This window comes from Thamnophis sirtalis, unplaced genomic scaffold, assembly GCF_051295495.1.
Source record: "Thamnophis sirtalis isolate CommonGarterSnake01/CBP01778 unplaced genomic scaffold, rThaSir2_p1.2 scaffold_2, whole genome shotgun sequence".
In the NCBI taxonomy this organism is placed as follows: Eukaryota; Metazoa; Chordata; class Lepidosauria; order Squamata; family Natricidae; genus Thamnophis; species Thamnophis sirtalis.
This window is the reverse complement of record NW_028261382.1, coordinates 97263050-97282881: the sequence shown is the minus strand read 5'-3', so window position 1 is coordinate 97282881 and position 19832 is coordinate 97263050. Positions and strand designations below refer to the sequence as shown.

Here is a 19832-nt window from a genome sequence, read left to right as displayed (position 1 = left end):
TTTGAGCAATGCTGGTGGCTGGCTGGGCATCAGCTGGGCAACTGGAGCCCATCCCTGCTGGCTGCAGAGCAACTTGCCCCCCTCCTCCTGATGCCAGTTCCATTTCATTGCGTCCCTTGGCAGGGCTTCTCTGCCGAGGTCTCTTGGTGGACGGGCCCTTGCAGTCTCGGTCTTACTGCCAACACTGTGGTGTGGGTAAATGAAGCACACCTTATTGCTGGCATCTCACCTCCAATGTGTAGTCTGTACTTTTTACCTGCACAGACGCCCGCAGTGAGATTGCAGACAGGTATAAATTGCCCTCGCTTTCTGACGGGCTCAACCAGAATGTTTGTTTTACTCCCAAAGCTGTCTTAAGGCATCTCAATATCTAAGGAGTGTTAAATTGGGGGCTCAACCAGACCACTTCCAGCCTGCCCAAAGGAGAGCTAGAAGCCCCCTTGCAGGCTGGGCCTGGGCCCTTTCGGGCCCTTCCCAATGGAAGAGCCTGGAGCCTGCAAGGCGCCTCCTTCTCTTGTGTTGCACTGATTCTTTTAGTCTTCTGGGACCGAAACATGCTGACGTTGCTCTCTTTTCTCCGCTTGTCTCTTCCAGAAAATAGGTTTTTCATTACTTTCTATGGTGGGTTGTACATATCAGACGTCCAGAAGGAAGACGCCCTCTCCACCTACAGATGCATTACAAAACACAAGTACAGTGGGGAGACGCGGCAGAGCAATGGTGCCCGCTTGTCTGTCTCAGGTAGGTCTGGGTCATTGGCCAGGGAGTTGGGCTAAGCTTTGGCTTGCTTCGATGGTTGGCACGGGGGCTCCCAGAAGGGAGAAGCAGGGGCTGCTGAAGGAATACCAGCCCGTGATTATTGTCTCCAACACTTTCCTGAATTGGGGGGGGGGCAGGGATGTGGGGAGTGTTTGTGTCTCCTCCATTGGAAGGAAATCCTCCGGAAGAGGAAGGGCCACCCACAGCAGCCGCAGCCGCAGGAGCGTGCTTCTTCTGAAGAACTTTCCGTGTGAAGAGCCCGCAGCTCTTCTTGGGGCTGAGGAGCTGCTGACGATGGATTCCTTCACTGAAGAGGGGCTGCTGCACCAGCTGATCTGATCTCTAGCATCTCTTCCAATCTTTCCATTTCGTGATTCTGGTTTAGCTTCAAAGCCACCAAGCGGTACTCAAACAGTTCTTGTATTTGTAGGAAACGCAGGAAGAAAACACTCTGGATTTGAACCAGTGGAGCGGGTGGCCAGGTCATTTTGTAGCTCAGATCATTTTCTAACCTTTATCTGTGTCTCTGAGGCTTCTGGTTAATCCTACTCAGAGAAACAAGGTAGGAGGCCTCAGTGCTGGTCGTCAGGGGAGCCTGAACATCGGCCTGTTTCCTCTATTGGACCAGAAGAGTTGGGGTGAGCACCAAGCGACGTTTAGCCCCCCAAATGGAAAGGAGACCTACTCTGGGGCAGCCAAGGAAAAACACCCCCACCCACCAGGGTGGTTCTTGAGTTGTAAGAAACGGGGCTTTCTCCCTCCACCGAGCCTGCCCGTCTTCTACTCAACCTTCAGTTTGGGGCAGCGGAGGAACAACTGCTCCCGGCTGAGCCTTCTCATGGATGTGGGGAGGGGAGAGCCTGGAGCAGTTCTTAGCCAAGCAGCTCCAGTCTTCCCACTCTGCCCACTCTGAGGGGAAGAGGGCCTTTTTCTGACCCCACCTAGGCCTAAAAGAAGCATTCAGTCAATCCCTGCAGGGAGCAGATCTGTGAAAGTGCTGGGCTCTTGAAAGGTTTCTCCTCCTGGTTCCTTGTTACACTGTTCTCCTCTCTTGGCATATTTTGAATAACAGACTTCTCATCTCCCACCGGCCGAGGCTGCAGAAGGCCCAACTCAAAACTTTTGGTCACCCGCTTTTGTTTTTGGATAATGCTGATGTGATCTGGTATGGGGGGGGGATGTAGCTGGGTCCTTTGTCGTGGTCAGATCATTCTCTATGGGCATCAGAATTATTTACAGACACTCCCTGACACAGGGAGGAAGGATCTGTTTGATGGGTCCATCTCAGGAACTTGATAGATCCTGCTAGATTCCAGTGGGAACCTGAGCTTGTTCTTGAGACTCTGATGGTTTAACTAACACACCTTAGTCCGTCCTTGGAAGAGGGAATGGCAATGACTTTGGACTGGATCATACCTCTGCTTCTGGATTCTGGAAACTCTGGTTTCAGAGGTGCTCCAGAGTGACTGGCAGAAAACAGGAAAACGGATCTACGCGTGGGTGAGATATTTATTAAGTACAACCTTGTGGTGATGAGTGGCAAAGAATGATCATTTCTCTGCTCTTACAACTTCCGCAAATAGCTGGCTGGTGGCCCACAGTTGGTTCAATGAGCAGCAGTGCAGGTAATTATCAGCAAACCATGTTACACCCATGTAACATCCCTGTTTTGTGAGCTACATTGGCCTGGGTGGTTTGCCAGACCCCCGTCTCCAATTGTGTCTCCCAAGAGGTACTTTGGCTAGTGAAATGATTGGCCTACTAAGCAAAACAAACCAGACAAAATTCCATTGATATGAAAGAGTAGTTTGCATTCCCTTCATCAAATAATACCATCCGACGACACATCCAATGACTTTTCTATACGGGCACCTGCTCTTTGGAACAGTAACTCTCCCACCTACCCCAGATTTTGATGATCTGACCCTGCTGACTTTTAAAGTCTTTAAAAAGTAGATTTTCCTTCTCAAGCTCTTGACTAGCACTTTGAATGAACCCATCTGGAAAAAAAGGAGTCATTTCAAGATGAGTTGGTGGGGGGGATAAATTTAACAGTAATAATAAAAATAAAAATTGGTTTAAGGTTTTAAATATGTTGCCTTGTTGGCCTTTATGTGCACTGCTGCATATTGTACTGTCTTTTTATAATTATTGTTATCTTGGTTTTTTTTTTAATCCCATGCTTTTCAGCTGGAGGTAAATTGTGTGATTTGGGTGCCCACACAAATAGTTTGTTTAAAGGAAAGAAAAAAAATGGGGCGGCATCCTAGAGACATGATGTAGGGAGGGCTCTGCATCCTGTTTTATACTGTTTTTTGCAACTTGGGAAAGCTGCCCTGCACATTTCTTTGAGATAGCGGGAGCAGAATCGCCTCTATTGACATCACCCTCATCCGGAGCACTTTCTGAATATGGGTCCAAATGGCCACAGGCCAGCGAGAAGACTTGGAAGATTCTACCATGGAGCCAGTTTGAGGGGAGAGAGAAATCCTTCAAAGGGTTTGAGAGTACCTTTCATTGTCATGCACTGCGTTCATAGGATTTGGGCGGGATTCCGTTTGTTTTGATTGCCCCCCATGAATTCCATTTGTTTCTCTGTTCTCAGACCCAGCAGAGTCCATCCCAACCATCCTAGACAGCTTCCAGGACCAAGAAGCAAAGGTGGGGCAACTAGTGGAATTGCCATGCATTGCCTCTGGGTACCCGAATCCTGCCATCCGATGGGTAAAGGATGGAAGGCCCCTGCCTGCTGACAGTCGATGGACCAAGCGTATCACAGGCCTGATGATCAGTGATTTGCGTGTGGAAGACAGTGGGACCTACATCTGTGAAATCACAAACACTTTTGGGTCTGCTGAGGTCACTGGGATCCTGGCAGTAATTGGTGAGTGGGTGAAGACTTAATGCCCAGATGCTGTGTACAAAAATTCTCTTACTGGGGGGGGGGGAGAGGGGAGAGGACAAGAAGAGAGAGCATGGACATGCTCCAAGATCTCCCATATTTCTACAGAGGATGCACAGCTGGGGGACCCGGCTGCTTGGGAGACTAGTAACCTACCATATTTATCAATGAAATATAACTTATTCTGGATGCAAAATTGAAATTATTCTGAAGAGCTCCAGAATGGTCTCCTGTGTGATTCTCCAATCAAAGAACAAATGCATTTCCACTAAAGTCAGAGAACTTTTTAAAATAACATTGCCGATTGGGGCAAAAGATATAGTTGGGATATCGGTTGTCTGTAACTAACTAGGAAAAAGATATTGGGGTCATAGTGGACTGAGAAATATGGAGTCTTTCACATAAGGCAGCTGAGGAAAATGAAGTTTCCAAAGACCTGACCCATCGAGAGGCATTCCCACAGGAACGACCATTTCCACCTCTCTCTTAGCATCCCTGCAGACAAGCCGTGGATGAGGATTGGGAAGAGAGGTTAGGTGGCTCCTATGTGGGTATCCTCCTCTCTTGAAATGGGCTGTGCTCTTTGTCTTTGACAGAGCCACTGCGGGTCACCCTCACACCAAAGAAGCTGAAGACTGGCATTGGAAGCACTGTCATCCTCTCTGGTGCACTTTCTGGCTCGCCGGAATACTCCATCCGTTGGTTCCGCAATACAGAGCTGGTGGTTCCAGATGACTTTGTCGCCATCCGGGGAATCCACAATGAGACGCTGCTCATCACAGCTGCCCAAAAGAGCCACTCAGGGGCCTACCAGTGTTTTGCCACCAGGAAGGTCCAGACAGCCCAGGACTTTGCCGTAATTGTCTTGGAGGGTGAGCATCCAACCCTGGAGGGGGGCTTCTAGGCTCCCGAGGCAGCCCTGGGTCGTTTCCAAAGAAGGAGAGGTCCCAAAAGGGGTTTCCAGCAGCTCGTACTTGTTTGAGAGGATCCTATAGCTGTTGCAGCCCAGATCCCCGCTCTCCTCCACATCCTGATCCATGGGATCTGTTTCCAATAACAAATGGGAGGAGAGGGAGGGAAAGGGGAGAGAGAGAGAGGGAGGGAGGGAGGGAGAACTAACTCTCATTTACTACAGGGGAGAAAGGAAATTATTGGACTGGAAGGGGTTGAACAGGGCACCCATTAAGCCAGCAAGGCTAGGGCAGTTTCACAATGAATAGTATTCCTACAGAAACCACTTCTGGGTCAGAGAGAGTATGAATTGCCAGGGCAGGAGGGTAACTATTACGTAAAATGGCGAGGGGCCTACAGAGTCATGCCCTACTCTTTCCAGGCTTTCAGGAATGTTTGGAGATTTAGGGCTTGACATTTGGTGTTTCAACATTGCTCAGCCCTGCTTGGATGGAGAGAGCCATTGTCTTGATCCCCATCTCTGCTGTGGTCTCCCTCCTAGACGGGACCCCCCGGATTGTCTCCTCCTTCAGTGAGAAGGTGGTGAACCCTGGGGAGCCGTTCTCCCTGATGTGTGCAGCCAAGGGAGCCCCTCCCCCCACCATCACCTGGTCCTTGGATGATGAGCCCATCCAGAGAGACGGCAGCCACCGCACCAACCAGTACACCATGTCCGACGGCACCACCGTGAGCCACATGAATGTGACGGGCCCACACATCAGGGACGGAGGAGTCTACCGATGTACTGCGCGGAACTCGGTGGGCAGCGCCGAATACCAAGCGCGAATAAACGTAAGAGGTGCCTGTCTACTTTTCAATATCAGCCTAGGCTCTTCTTGCATCGGTTTTTGTTTCTGGTTGGTTGTGCCGTTTGTTCTGCCGTGTTCCCTTACCTTTGTGTGTCGTCCCGCCACAGGATGCCTTCTGGCAGAGCAGAGGGTGCTGGGGGGAGAATGCAGACCTCAGATGTCCAAGCAAAGTGTGGGTAGAATATGTTGCCCCCACGGGACCTGGGTGGGAGTGCAGAAAAGGCGGGGTGGAGCTGAACTCCCTTCCAATGACATGGCAGGGTGCCATTCTGCACCCATCGCCCCAGCGAAACTGGCAATATTAAGCCCTTCCCTAGGTTTCTGCTGCGCAGTTCAGCGTCCTGTGCATTTCATTTCGACATCTCTTCTGCCTCCCCCGTGCTTCTTTGTAGGGCGCCTGGAAGCCTATGGAATGGGAGAGGCCGGCCTTTTGGCTCTCACTCAGCAGAAGGGCAACAAGCACTCCGTCTCTGGCTACCATTCATAAAACGGCCCACTAGCGAGAAGGAGTTGTTGCTTGCCGTTGCTTGGAGTTCCAAAGGTGCTTTTTCAAAAGGCAACTAAACTTTGTTTTTTCTTCAAGAAAGACATTTTGCTCCTCATCTGAGAAGCTTCTTCAGTTCTGACAGAGCTGAAGAAGCTTCTTGGATGAGAATCGAAAGGTCTTCAAGCAAAGCAAAGAAAGTCCAGTTGCCTTTTGAAAAAGCCCCTTTGGGACAACCGGGGCCTGGGTGACTGAGAATCTCCGTAGACCCATCGCTTGGAGTCTTTGAAATCACGTGAAGGAAGCCAGCTTGACAGAAATGTTGCTGGGCCTGGGTGGGGGCCCTCTCCCACCTCCCTCCTTCTTGGGAGCGAAGCCCCCCTTCCCTTGAATCGCCCTAGCCTGCCCTTTTCTCCCCCCCTGCTTCAGGCCCTCCCAGCATCCGTGCCATGAAGAACATCACGGCTGTGGCAGGCCGGGACACCTTCATCAACTGCCGGGTGATTGGCTACCCGTATTACTCAATCAAGTGGTACAAGGACTCATTACTCCTGCCGGACAACCACCGACAAGTGGTCTTTGAAAATGGCACCCTCAAACTGATGGATGTCCAGAAGGGGATGGACGAAGGAGAATACCTTTGCAGCGTCCTCATTCAGCCGCAGCTCTCGATCAGCCAGAGCGTCCATGTCACTGTGAAAGGTGGGTGGCCACAAGTAGGAATCCTCCCTGGCACTCTCGCGCCTCTCCTTCCAGGGCAGGCCTGCTATCTGTCTGGGCCGTCCCTCCGACAGGCTCCATGGCTGGCCGGAAGATGGACTGGCACGTGGCCCCCACAATGCTGTCCGTGGCCATACCTGGGAGGGGGTCAGGCAGGAGTTCCGAAAGATGGCGCCCTGCTTTGCTTGTGGGCTGGGCAAGGCCTTCCCTGGGCAAATAGTCAGCCAGGGAAGGGGATAGAGAGTTTCTTGGAAAAGGGGAATGGGTCTTGAGCGGGCCAGGGCAGAGGCAGCCATCAGCAGGAATGGCTCGGTGGGGCCCCTGAGTTCCAAAGGGGCTTCCATCGGCTTGGGCTTGCTTGAGAGGCAGCTGCTGCAGCCCAGACCCCCCTCTCCTCTGTCTCCTGATCCACGGGATCTCTTTCCAACCACAAGCCCTGGAGTCGAATGGGGGGAGTGGGCCATGTAAACATGCCGCTTTGAAAGAGCCGACCTTTGCTCTGAGCTCCTTTGGGGGTGGCTTTCTCTGTTTGCGTCTCTGTAAAGGATCGTTCTCTCGTCCTGCCAAGCGCACAGAACATTGTAAGCGTTCTCCAATTCATCCATTATTCAGATCAGTTTGGGGAGCCATCAGACCTAATGAGTGGAAAGAAAGGCGGGCCTGCCTGGCCTTTCCATCCCAGGGCTGGCTCAGCTTGAGCTCATGGCTGGACTGGCCCTCACCAGGCTGCATTTTGGGGGGCAAGGACTTCTGGGTTAGGGGTGGGGTCGGAGGTGGTTTTGAACTGCACGAGTGCTTGCAAGTGGGAGGCAGTTGCTGCAGCTCTGCAGAAGGTGTAGCAGCTGTTCAGGGGTTGAGTGTTGCTCTCCTGGCCGCCTCCTTTCCAAAGGGCTCCTTGCTGCTCCCAGCAGGTGAACAAGGTTGGCTCAGCCTTCAGGTTGGTTGGTTCTTTGTATCTGCCAGATGTTATGCAACTTTCTTAGCAAAGGGAACCTGCTTGGATGCTGCAGGGAGCCCTGCAGTCTGCGGTAACCTTTGGGCAACTGGGCTGCCAACAAAAGGGAGAAGGGTTGGAGGCGGGGCTCGACATCACAACGACACACCATGCAATCTTGGGGCTCCAGGATTGCAGTTGATGTCTCTGTTGCTGGATGATCCTTTTGGATCTAAACCGTTCTGAAGGAACGGTGATAGTGAAGGGCATGTCCTGCTGATCTCAGGGGCATCACGAAGCCCCTGATTGATCCAGGGAAAAGCTCTTTTTGCCGGCTACAAGAGAAGCAGCCAAAATGGCTACAGAAGGTTGGGACAAGCTCCTGAAACGGAAGCAGCACAGGAGAGAGAGTGTGTCGAAATGGGGGGAAAAACTTTATTATTAGAGAAGAGAAAACCCAAAAGACTCAGAGTTAAAATAAAATTGAAGACAAAAGGAAACAAGTGGCGAATTTACCCTGGTTTAAAACTATCATGTTATCTTTTTCACTTTAATTTTGTTTGTTTTTTATGGACGGACTTTTTACAAATGCCTCTTACTTTTAAACTGGATTGGTCTCCCCCCCCCACTTCTTCCTCTATACTTTTCCCATTTTTTGTGTTTGTGGATTAAAAGCCTCTTTCCTCGCAAGGCTCAGCTGGATCGTAATCTTTAAACATTTTTTTTTCTCTTTCTGGAGAAAAACCCTTTCCGGAGTTCGGAGTTTAGAAAAGAGAGCCAAAAACAGAGGGAAAAGATGTAACACTGCCATCTAGTGGCTAGAGGCTTGGCATCTGATATTACAAAGCTATCAGCTTGGTTTTCTGAAAGGGTCAGTGGAAAAAACTTCACTGAATTTGTTTGAAACCTAGCAAAAGCCTTGGGTGTTTTAGTGGCAGTGTCTATAACTTAGAAAAATGGCACTATATGAAGAAGAAAAGGAACTAACATTGCAAAAAAATATGTTAGAAATTCAAAAACTCTTAATCAAAATACAAAATATCAAAATACAGAAAGTACGGAGGGAAGAGTTGAGAATACTTATAAAATAACGATGATATTTGAGGACAGAATTCAAAAAATTACAGAGACCTATGAAAGTGATAAGAAAATTGTTGACATTGACATCAAATTGAGTGTGGAGCTAAATGATAAGTGCGGAATACGGAAAGGAGAGATTGATGAACTGGAACCCTATCTCAGATGTCAAAACATAGATGAAGATAGGGGAGAAAATTTGGCAGAAACAATGAGAGTAATTTCGGCAGAAGCACCAGTGATAACAAAAGTCAAGCAGATGAAAGGAACAGATAGATATCTAATGAACAGCAAGTTGTCAAGAGAAGTCCACATAAGACTTACCAAGAAAACACTTAGAATACAGATTCTACAAATGGCAAGAGATATTGGACTGCACTATTTCTGGAAGGATACAGGATGATGAAATGAAATGTCACAATAAAATTTAGTTAAATGTAGTTAAACTTTGAGTATTATGTATGATAAAGTAATAATAGCTATAGTCAAATAAATGATCAATAATGATAATAAAGCATTTATATATACTAGATTGATAATATGAAATTTTATAAAAATTGTGAGGATGATGGAGATGATGTTGAAAAGCCTTTTTATAAAAGATAAATAATTCTATATAGAATAGAATATAAAGATGTAATATCATTGGATGATTTCAGGATGATGTAATGAAATGCCGTAATATAAATTTACTTCAAATTTAATATGCCTCATATAAAAAGGATGTAATAATAGCTATGCTTAATGGAAGTTTAACAATGATAATAATTTGTATAAATGTACATTAGATTGATGATACTAATAATGGAAAAAACATGGAATTGAAAATTATTAGAGAATGTTGTTAATGCTAAAATAATAGAATGATTTAGAATAGGATACAAAAAATTCTTTATTATTGTATATATTGAAGATAATGAATCATCATAATATAAATGGATACATATTTAGAATACCTTGTTTAAAATGGTGAAACAATAGTGATAATTAAACAAATGAAGTGCTATAATGTATACAAAGATATTTGATTGACAATAAGTGATTTTTGATAGAGCTTAAGTGATGACTATGGAAAGGACGGAGAAAGATTTTATAACCAATCAACACACTGTATGTAGTTGGAGAGGGTTTTTTTATGTCAGATGTTTTGCGTGTATGTTTGTTTGAAAATAAAAAAAATTTTTTTTTAAAAAGGGAGAAAGGTTAAGCTGCCCTGCCGGCCCTTCCATCCCCAAAGGGCAGAGCAGGGGGTGGCCCAGTGCCTTTCTGCAGCCCAAGGATAGGTTTAGCTTAGGTTTGGTTTATTGGATTTATATGCCGCTCTTCTCCCAAGGACTCAGGGCGGCGTACAACATTAAAAAAACACATATTACGAAAGTTTAAAAAAATTAAATAGAATATCCAAAAAACAAACCCAATTTAGATTAACAATAACATTTTTAAAATAAATTAACAATAATCAATAATTTATTTTATTTTGTTCAGGCCAGGCTGGCTTGCTGGAAAAGCCAACTTTTTAGGGCGCGTCAGAAAGACCGGAGGAATTATACGAAGCTCCGGGGGCAGCTCATTCCAGAGGGAAGGCGCTCCCACAGAGAAGGCTCTCCTCCTGGGGGTCGCTAGCCGACACTGTCTGGCCGAGGGCACCCTGAGGAGGCCAACTCTGTGGGATCGCTCTGGACGGTGGGAGGCTACCGGTGGCAGTAAGTGGTCTCTCAGGTACCCTGGGCCTAAGCCATGGAGCGCTTTAAAGGTCATAATTAGTGCCAAGGAAATGGGAGGCCGGCCGTGCCCCCTCAGGCAGATGAGAAGCTGAGGCTCAGCTGCCCTGCTTTACTGTGGGGATGGCTGGTCTCAGTGGTCCTTGGGTGGCCTCCACCTCGGCTCTCTTCTGGAGGGCATTTAGTCTGACTAAATTTGGTTTAGTTAATTTAATTCTACATTTTTGTTAGTTCGTTACTTGTGTTCTTTTGTTTATTTTTCTTGTAAACTATTAAGGAACAGGAAAAGCTGTTTTTCATGTGTTTGAGGGACAGGAGCTGCTGAGATGTAGCCCCTTGGTCCTTGGCAGAGGTGCCCTCCAGGAAGGGGGCGACATGATGAAGCATATGTCGTGGTGCAAACTCCACCTCTTTGAACTTTTGTGTGAAGCCGCACTGCGAATGGATCTAGCGTTATGGCATCACAATACATTTAACATCTTGACATCTCTATGGTTAGGAAGGCTGCTTCTGCCACTAAATCCAGTCGTTCAACACATATGCCTTCCTCCTGGTTAGGTGAAAGATCTACCTTTCGGAAACCCAGGAGAGATGAGGTAGGCCAGGTATCCACAGGGAGAGGGAGATTCCAAGCTGAAGGGCAACAATAAAAAAATGCCCATTTCCTGGGCCTCATCAGATAACATTCACAGGAAATGGGATCTGGACAAAGTTAACCTATTTGGTTTGATTGGGCAGACAGATAAGTAAGATGCTACCAAAGATAATCCAGAGCCAAAAAGCGTCTTAGTGCCTCAAATCCCACTTTGAGGTCAACCAGCATCTAAGACACCTTCAGAAGCAATTTAAAATAACGGGAAACCCCACCTCTGCCCAGGCTGCTCACTTTGTTCCAGCCACCCTCTGGAAGGTGTTCAAGGACAGTCCTGTGCCAAGCACAACACAGTCGCCCAGCAGGAGGCAGCTAGAAGCCCTTAAAAAGCCCTTAAAACCTGGCTGTTCCGACAGGCCTGGGGCTAAAGAACCGTGCCCCTATCTCGAATGGTATGATTGTTGCGCTTTTAAATTATGTATTGTTTTGTGTTGTTTGTCAAATTGTTTGTATCCCCCCTTCCCTTGTTTTGAGCTGTGAGCCGCCCTGAGTCCCCCTCGGGGGAAAAGGGCGGCATACAAATCAAATAAACAGTTAACAGTTAGAATGAGTGAGAGTCCTGATCCCAGAGGAGACACAACTGGTGCACAGGATGCAGATGTGCAAAAGTCGTCCTCACCACAGCTGCCCCTGCTCCTCCAGCAGGAGCCGAGTCTGAAAAGAGCCCCTGCTTGAGGAGGGCCCCCAAGCAGGAGATTAGACCCCGTTTAGAGCCCAAACCACTCTTATACCTTGGAGGAAGTCGGTCTAGCTCTGTTCTCCACTATGCAGAAACCGGATACCCAGCATTATTACGCTTATGATGGTCAGCTTCATGCAAAATCTTTTAAATGAACAAATGAACCTCTTTTGACCACAAGCTCACCAAGCCCTGTGTTTCATATGTTTTGTGGGTTCCTCTGGCAAATTATATGGGACATGTCAAACTTGTGGAGCAGTTTGGGGAGAGTGATTATATTTTTGTGTGTGTTTTGACTGTGATGTGTCTGTCTTAGGACTTGCTGCTAATTGACATGAATTTCTCCTCTCAAAATAGTAGGAAACTGTTTCCAGCAGTGACGCTCAAAGGGATTTGTAAGGCTGCTATAGGCCTTGAAATGGGTTGAGTTTTCATCTGATTCATCCTGAATCTTCCACCAGGATCTCTCTAGCCCTTTGCCCATCCTTTCATCACCATGGGCTCCTTGGGAAGAGCAAGGGACCTCAGCAGGGAAAGGGCACTGGGGAACAATTGCATCAATCGTGAGATTAGAGAGAACCAACAGTTTTGGTGCAAGATATTTTCTGAAAATTCCAGAAAACAATTTGGATCTAAAAGAGGTTATCCGATCTCCTTAGCCACAATCGTGACTGCGGAAGACCAGCAAAGTAGCTCAGGTTAATAAGGTTTATTAGGAAAATGGTTTTGTACAAGAATTCTAGTGAGTAACCTTGCATTCAAATGTGGACCACTCATAGTTGTTGGATTCTAGCTGTTTTTCTCTTGTGCTTCTGCTACAATGCATGATAGTTTCTACCCACATTCTCAATGTGGGAATTTTCCTTTCTGGTGGCTAACCATCCCTGCAGTAAAAGGTGTTCCTGTAAGTCCTGTCTACTCTAACAGGCAGGCAGGCAGGTAGGAATTTCTCCACAGCAGAGAAATATCTGCTACCCGTCCATCTTCAGGTGGTATTCTTGCTCTCTTGCAAATCTGCTATTCAGCAAGCTTGAGTTCGTCACATCTTCCCATAAGGGCCTGTAGCTGTCTTGCAAAATAGGTAATACTTACCATGAAGGGAGAGCTGTGGCTCTTGGACATGTGGCTGAGAGTTCCCTTGGGGTCACCCATAGCTACTTCCAAGCTCCCAGGCGCGGTGCAGAATCTCTCCCCATTGTCTGAGCAGGCCTCCCCTCGAGCCATGGGCTCATTCCCTGGGGGAACCTCTCTCCTCTTCCTGCTTTCCCGCCCTCCAGGGCTCCGTGGTGTCCAACACATACCTCTTTTTGACAGTTCCTCCTCTGATCCAGCCCTTTGAGTTTCCTCCGGCCTCCATCGGGCAGCTGCTGTACATTCCGTGCGTGGTCTCTTCGGGCGATATGCCGATCCGCATCACTTGGAGGAAGGACGGGCAGGTGATTGTCTCAGGCTCCGGCATCACCATCGAGAGCAAGGAGTTCATGAGCTCCTTGCAGATCTCCAGCGTCTCCCTGAAGCACAACGGCAACTACACCTGCATTGCCAGCAATGCCGCTGCCACCATTAGCCGAGAGCGTCAGTTGATTGTACGAGGTAAGGAGCCGACTGGGCTTTGGTGGGGAAAAATCCCTGATGGTTCCCAAGGTGGTCCTGGGTGGCTTCCTGCCCAGGAAGGGGCTGTGCTTCTTCCCAGATAATGGTCCAGATAGAAGAGGCCGCTGGGCCAAGCTTGGCGCCGTCTGCCATACATTACCAGGAAGCCATGGAGGAAGTTGCTTGATGAACGCTCAGCAAAGAGTTAGGACTTCAGATGGCCCAGCTCTTGGGGGCTCAGGACAGGGGAACAGGGCTTGGTGCGACTGAATGGGTCCAAGGAGCAGAAGGGCCTAGAAGGGCAATTACAACAATACGTAGACGGGAGAATTAGAAAGGGGCTTTAGAGGAGATGCTGTCCCAGATGCTTCCAGTCAGTCACTTTGGGAAGCAGGATTTATGTAATCATTTATTTAATCCAATTTCGAAGTTGCTGGATTCCTTAACAACTCTGAGTGGCTTACATAGAAGAGATTAATGAAATAAATATTTAAAAAACACCGCCAAACAGAGCAAAGCTAAGCTAAACTCTACACCTACCCCAGAGAATATTTTAATCAATTGTAAAATGCTGTGGGGTATCCTAAGGATGGGAGTGGTACAGGTCTTGGCGGGGGTTGGGGGTGTGTGTGGAATATCATCCTGGAGGGCAGGGACTGCAACCAAGTGGGGGGGGTGCACCTCCTGGGTGCTGCAACATGGCATTGCTGGATAGGTGGCACCTGGAGGGAACCCGCTCTGCCTGAAGAGCACAGGTGGAGAGAAACAAGTGGAGAGAAGCAGCCCCCCCAGCCAGCCCTCTGCCATGAAGACTTCAAAAGCCCCAACTAGCCTCTCGGGTTGATTGGCAATCAATGCCGATGGGGGAACAGAGGGGGTCCCATGAGCATAAAGCTCTGCTGCTGTCATCACTGCTCACGGAGCTTCTACAGTGTTTCTGCAAGGCCTTCAAGGGCAGCATAAGGATAATTGTAGCATAAGGGTAATGACAGTCATTCAATTGTGAGGTGCCCAGGAGTTGAGTGAGTCCTTGAAGAGCCTCCCAATCCACGGAAGGGCCTAACTTGCACACTGCATGTCCCTATGCAAAAGACCTCTGGGCCACAGCTACCACCTCCTGCTTTTTGAGAGTCCTACGTCCGTCCTACCATCCTCCTAGTTCCACCAAAGGTCATCAACAAGTGCAACCAAAGTGACTTCCACACGAAATCCTGCCCTGAGTACCAGCTGAAACAGGTCGAGATCATCTGCTTCTGCCGGGGACCTGGAAGCTGAAGCCTGACTACCTTTTCCACCAACTTCCCTGGAAAGGCAGATTGGAGACTGGGTGGTCCAGGGCTGTTGGGTGCAGCTGCGACTTTTTGAAGGGGGGGGGGCACAGAAGAAGGGAACCACACTCACCCAAAGAAGTGGACACTCCCAGATGAACCCAGCCACAAGTCACCTCCTGGGCTGCTCTCAGTGCCCCTTCCAGCCTGTGGCCGATGGCAGATTGTCCGCCAAACCCTTAGGGGAGCCCCAAGAAGCCAGTCGGGTCCCAGCGCTGCTTCAGCAGGCCTGGTGCCTGGAACGTTCCTGGAGGGGAGCAGCAGCCAGGAGGCCGCGGCTGCTCAAGTGGGCCGCCCTTGGCTTCACGTGCTCAGCTCATGCCATGCGGCCAAGGGAGGAGGGCGGGGGGGGGGTGTCTGTCTTCCCAGCAGAGAGTGAGGGGCGGGTAGGGCGATGCAGAATTGTGGGGGTGCAGGCAGAGGAGTTGGGGGGGGGGAGTGATTTAGAACAGAATGCCGTCTAATGTGACAAATTACCCGGCTGAGCTGACCTGTAGCAGCTCCAGGCCTGTGGGTGAACATTGCAGAGGTGATTTGGAGTTCTGGTTCATCTGGCAGTAGAAGAAAAAGACACATCAGTTGTAAAAGCGGCTCCTCAGCACTTCGGCTGTTTGGGATGGCCACATTGTTCTTCTTCTAGGCGTTGTGCTCCTGACAGAACCAAAAACAAGGTAGCAAAACTGGTGAACTGAATGGCAGCACTGCTCCGTGTGGCATGGCCGGCCTTAGATCGTATTCCAGGCCAGGAGAAATGTCCCTCCTGCCACACGGGCTCTGGTTCTGCCCCTGCCCTGCGGAGGCTGATCCAGTGGCATGCTTCTGCACCTCCAGCGGCTCCCCACCCCACACATCTGCCGAAGGAAAAGCGGATGCCTTCTCCCCAGCGGCAGCCGTGCGCCTGTCACCATCTAACGAGAGCAGACAGGCCTGCCTGTGTCCTGTGTTCCAACTGTGGTTGCCCAGAGATTTGGTGGCCATTTCTTCAGAATCGTATAGGTTGAGTGACAGGTTGGACTAGAAGACCTCCAAGGTCCCCCTTCCAACCCTGTTATTCTGTAAAAGTGGAGGAGGCTGAGAGGGGAGATGGGGGGGGGACTGAGCAGCGGGGTCTCCGGCATTTATTCAGGCCTGGCGTTTTTGAGGGAGGCTTTGGGAAGGTCCCTGGGCTGTTCCTCACAGGCTGCTCCCGTGTTCCGCAGTGCCTCCTCGTTTTGTGGTCCAGCCCAACAATCAGGATGGGATCTATGGCAAAGCTGGGGTCTTGAACTGCTCGGTGGATGGCTATCCCCCTCCCAAAGTCATGTGGAAACACGCTAAAGGTACGTGAGACCTTTCCTTTGGGGCTGCAGTGTAGGGGGCTCTGCCCTCAAAGAGTGCGGAGCAGGGACTTTGGTCCACAGCTGGGAACTGACAGGCCAGCATGGAGAAGAGAATCCAAGGTGGCCTGGTGGATGGCTTGGTCCGGCTGGTGGCCCCCCTTTGCCCCCGGCCATTGAAGGGCCTTTTTCCCACCCTCTTTTTCTTCCAGGCAGTGGGAACCCCCAGCAGTACCACCCTGTCCCCCTGACGGGCCGCATCCAGATCCTGCCAAACAGTTCACTGCTCATCCGGCATGTTTTAGAAGAGGACATCGGCTATTACCTGTGCCAGGCCAGCAACGGGGTTGGCACAGACATCAGCAAGTCCATGTTCCTCACCGTGAAGAGTGAGTGATGCAGCTGTGCCCGGCCCTTTCTCAGGGAGAGCACCGTTGGCGTGGGCAACCAAGGGACTGCTTTTGTTCGCGGGGTGGGGCCGCTCCTGGATGCTTTGTGCAGCTGTTATCCCCCTCCCCCTTCTGAATATAACGGCTCTTAGCTTAGTCTCTCCTTCGTACCATTTGCCAGGTTATTTTGCCCCTCTGAACAAGGTCTTGGCTGTCCCATTAGTTGGGACTGTCACCCAAGTGGTCCCTGATCACAACTACTCTGCGCTTGGCAGATGAGGGGGGCCCTTCAGTTGCTCTGGCCGGGTTCACTCGTGGCACTTCCCTTGCAGTCCTGGAGGTCAACGCAAAGAAGGGGATGTTCTCTGGTGACCCCTCGGCTTTAATAAAACCAGGCCCTCAGCCGCGGGGGAGGCAAGATCGCCATCCCTAATAGCAGGCATTCCACCCAGTAGCCCAGAAGAGTTTGGGGCAGGTAAAGGGAGAGACCTGTGAAGGGTCTTGGGGGGATGTTCTGCTTTGCCACCAGAGGAAGCACCCTTATGGACCCCCTTTTTTATCCTTGGCTTTGGAGTTTTGTATTAGGCCAATTGTTTTCTCCACTTGTCAGTCATTATTCTGATGGCTCTGGGAAGCCCTTCCCCCTAGGGTGATTATAGCTTATGAATCCCCCCCCCTTTTCAGTTTTTATGCTCTACTATGCCATACGCATGCCATGCTCTTGGCACTGTCAACCAGACTGGGTGGGGGTGGGTGGGGGGCTGAGCTGGGCTGGGCTGGGCTGGGGTGTCCCAAGCCCATAACAGGGCCGTTGCCCATTTTGCAGCCATCACTCACGTGCTCCTGGTAGACAGCAGGTGCACGAAGGCTGGAGAGGTGGCCTCACTGTCTAAGCATTACTGATTGCTTCCATGCATTTTAAATTAATCTCATGCTTCAGGTGAAATGCAGCTAATCAGGGTAGACAAGAAGCTGAAAAGGGTGCAATCAAATTAACATCACAGAGCTTGCACTTAAGACCACCCCCCATGTTTGCTTTGGCTCTCTTCCCTTTCAGGCCCCTGTTCCTTTTTGTTTGCTGCTCTGCTCTAGTGGGACTGGGGAGGGGGAGGAGGGGGGGGAGAATACCCCAAACGCTGACAATTCCCATTGTAGCTGCCTTATCTCAGGCTGCCAAATGGAAACAGCCTCTTGCCTACAACTTGTTCACAAGGCACCAAAACGAAGAGCCCGAAGGGAGAAGGGGGTTTGCTTGGGGGTTGGTTGGTGGCCTTTTGCAGGGTTCGCTTCTTCAGGAGAGGTGGGAGAGATGACCTCCAGGTGCCTGCCTGTGGTCTACTCTTTCACCATGGAGGGCTGGCGGGCAGGCGGAATGTCCTGCGCTAGCCCTCCCTTCTCAAGGAGCAGAGAGCTTTCCGGCAGGAGCCTGGGACCAGCCTTGCTCCTGGCAGGGAATTTGACAGCTTCATGTGTCCTCTGGAAAGGTCCTTTTTCCTAACCTGACATCCCCATTATTCAAATCTGTTGGATGACCTTCAGGGCCTTCCTGCTGTCTCCTCATCTGCTATGGCCCAGGGCCCACTTTTCCTAAAGAAAGGAGTCTCTGGGGAGCCAGAGATGAGCATAACCAGCAGTGGCAACCATTCAAGGTTCTAGACGGCTTTTAAGAGCCGTCGGTGGGCAATGGGCACATGAGGATGGCTTCCTTCTTTTTGCTTTCCCAGCTCCAGGCATTTCTGTGGGATATTTGGGGGCCCTTAAGATTTGGGCTGAGGGGCTTTTGGGCATAACGTTCTGCTTTGTGAGGATGCTTGTTGCGAGCTCAGTTCAACTGGTTTGCAGCTACCGTAGTAACTAAGCTGAAAATTGAGGCCTGTGGGTTCTTAATTTATCTAAATTAAGGGTACTTCAAATGGTCACTCACGCCCTCGTCACCTCAAGACTGGATTACTGTAACACGCTCTACATGGGGCTGCCCCTGAAGACTACAGCTGGTCCAGAATGCAGCCGCGCGAGCGATAATGGGTGTACCAAGGTACACCCATGTTACACCTATCCTCCGCGAGCTGCACTGGCTACCTATCAGTCTCCGGACTCGCTTCAAGGTGCTAGTCGTTACTTTTAAAGCCCTACCTGGTATCGGACCTGGCTACCTGAGAGACCGCCTCCTGCCATTTACCTCCCAACGACCAATAAGATCACACAGGTTGGGCCTCCTCCGGGTGCTGTCGACCGGACAATGCCGGCTGGCGGCTCCCCGAGGGAGGGCCTTCTCTGTAGCTGCACCGGCCTTGTGGAACGAGCTTCCCGCTGAGATCCGGACCCTCACCACCCTCCCGGCCTTCCGTAAAGCCACCAAGACCTGGTTGTTCCGGCAGGCCTGGGGCTGTTGAGTATCCCAGCCCCATTTGATGAAATGGATGCTGTGTTGATTTTAATTTTGTAATTTTAAATGTTTAAATGTTTTTAGTTGCTGTTTTTATTGCTGTGAGCCGCCCAGAGTCCCTAGGGAGTGGGCGGCATGCAAATACCATTAAAGTAAAGTTCGAAGTAAAGTACATATGCCTTAAGAGGCTGCCTATCTTATGCAATCACCCTCTGCTGTTCACAGTAATCCATAAAATATTATTTAAAAAGTTCCCTCCCTCCTGGGGCGCCAGGCCCAACTTCCCGTCCTAGTTTGGTGCTTGAGGGAAGAACGGGTCTTCACGCCTTCCAGAAGGCTACGGAATGGACTGGAATGGTCACTGAGGAAGCATCCTTTGAGGTCCCCTCCGCTGGCAACATTGAAGGGAGGGCATCCTACCTAACCTAATATGGGCAGATGCTCCCTCAGAGAGAAGGGGTTGAACAGGTAGCCTGGTGCCCTGCAGGCTTTTAAAGAAGTTCAGCAGCCACTTGCATGCACCTAGAAAGCAGCCGATGAAGCTCGGGGGAACCATGGGGCAGCCACAACTGCACATGCTGCTGAAGTGTAGACCAGCTGCAGCTTGTGGATGGTCTTCAAGGGCAGCCTCATGTAGAGCACATTGCAGTAATCCAAACGAGAGATGACTAAGGCATGGGTGATTGTGAGCAAGAGCTGCTAATGCCGCCAGGCCTGCAGCCATATTCCTTTACCAACAGGAGATCTTGGGTGACAAATGCTTTCATTAAAACCCCACGTTTCCCCCCCCCCCCAAAAAAACCCCCACAAAACCCACCACTGGCTTTTTCATGGTTACGTTGCCCAGTTGGGAAGGGGAAGGCCCATGCCATTCATGGAAAGGGTGTCAAACAAGGTTGGCATCTTCCCTGGGCCATCACTAAAAGGAGGTTGGGACTGGCTGGGAGGCATAGCTGGGAGGGATCCTGTGCCCCCAGGCTGGGCTATCCAGGTCACCCTCCCGGATCCCTTTCTTTTCTTGCCTCTGCCCCTCCTCGCCCTCTCAGGACTCACCGAGCCTTTGGGGGGAGGGGTGCTCTTCGTGCCATCTGCCCAGCAAAAAAACCATTCCTAGTCTCTGTTCCGCTAAATT

The 19832-nt window shown here is 50.0% G+C and overlaps 1 protein-coding gene across 2 annotated transcripts in view; it reads left to right on the top strand.

The window, feature by feature from the left end:
* DSCAML1 (DS cell adhesion molecule like 1) overlaps positions 1-19832 on the top strand; it is a 106875-nt gene that overhangs the window by 54570 nt on the left and 32473 nt on the right. For both annotated transcript variants that reach the window (XM_087706440.1, XM_087706439.1), the window contains exons 4-11: positions 595-741; positions 3365-3643; positions 4258-4533; positions 5115-5411; positions 6335-6607; positions 13003-13281; positions 15809-15928; positions 16138-16314. In XM_087706440.1, coding sequence (XP_087562566.1) covers positions 595-741; positions 3365-3643; positions 4258-4533; positions 5115-5411; positions 6335-6607; positions 13003-13281; positions 15809-15928; positions 16138-16314 — 1848 coding nt within the window. The remainder of the gene's footprint in view (positions 1-594; positions 742-3364; positions 3644-4257; positions 4534-5114; positions 5412-6334; positions 6608-13002; positions 13282-15808; positions 15929-16137; positions 16315-19832) is intronic.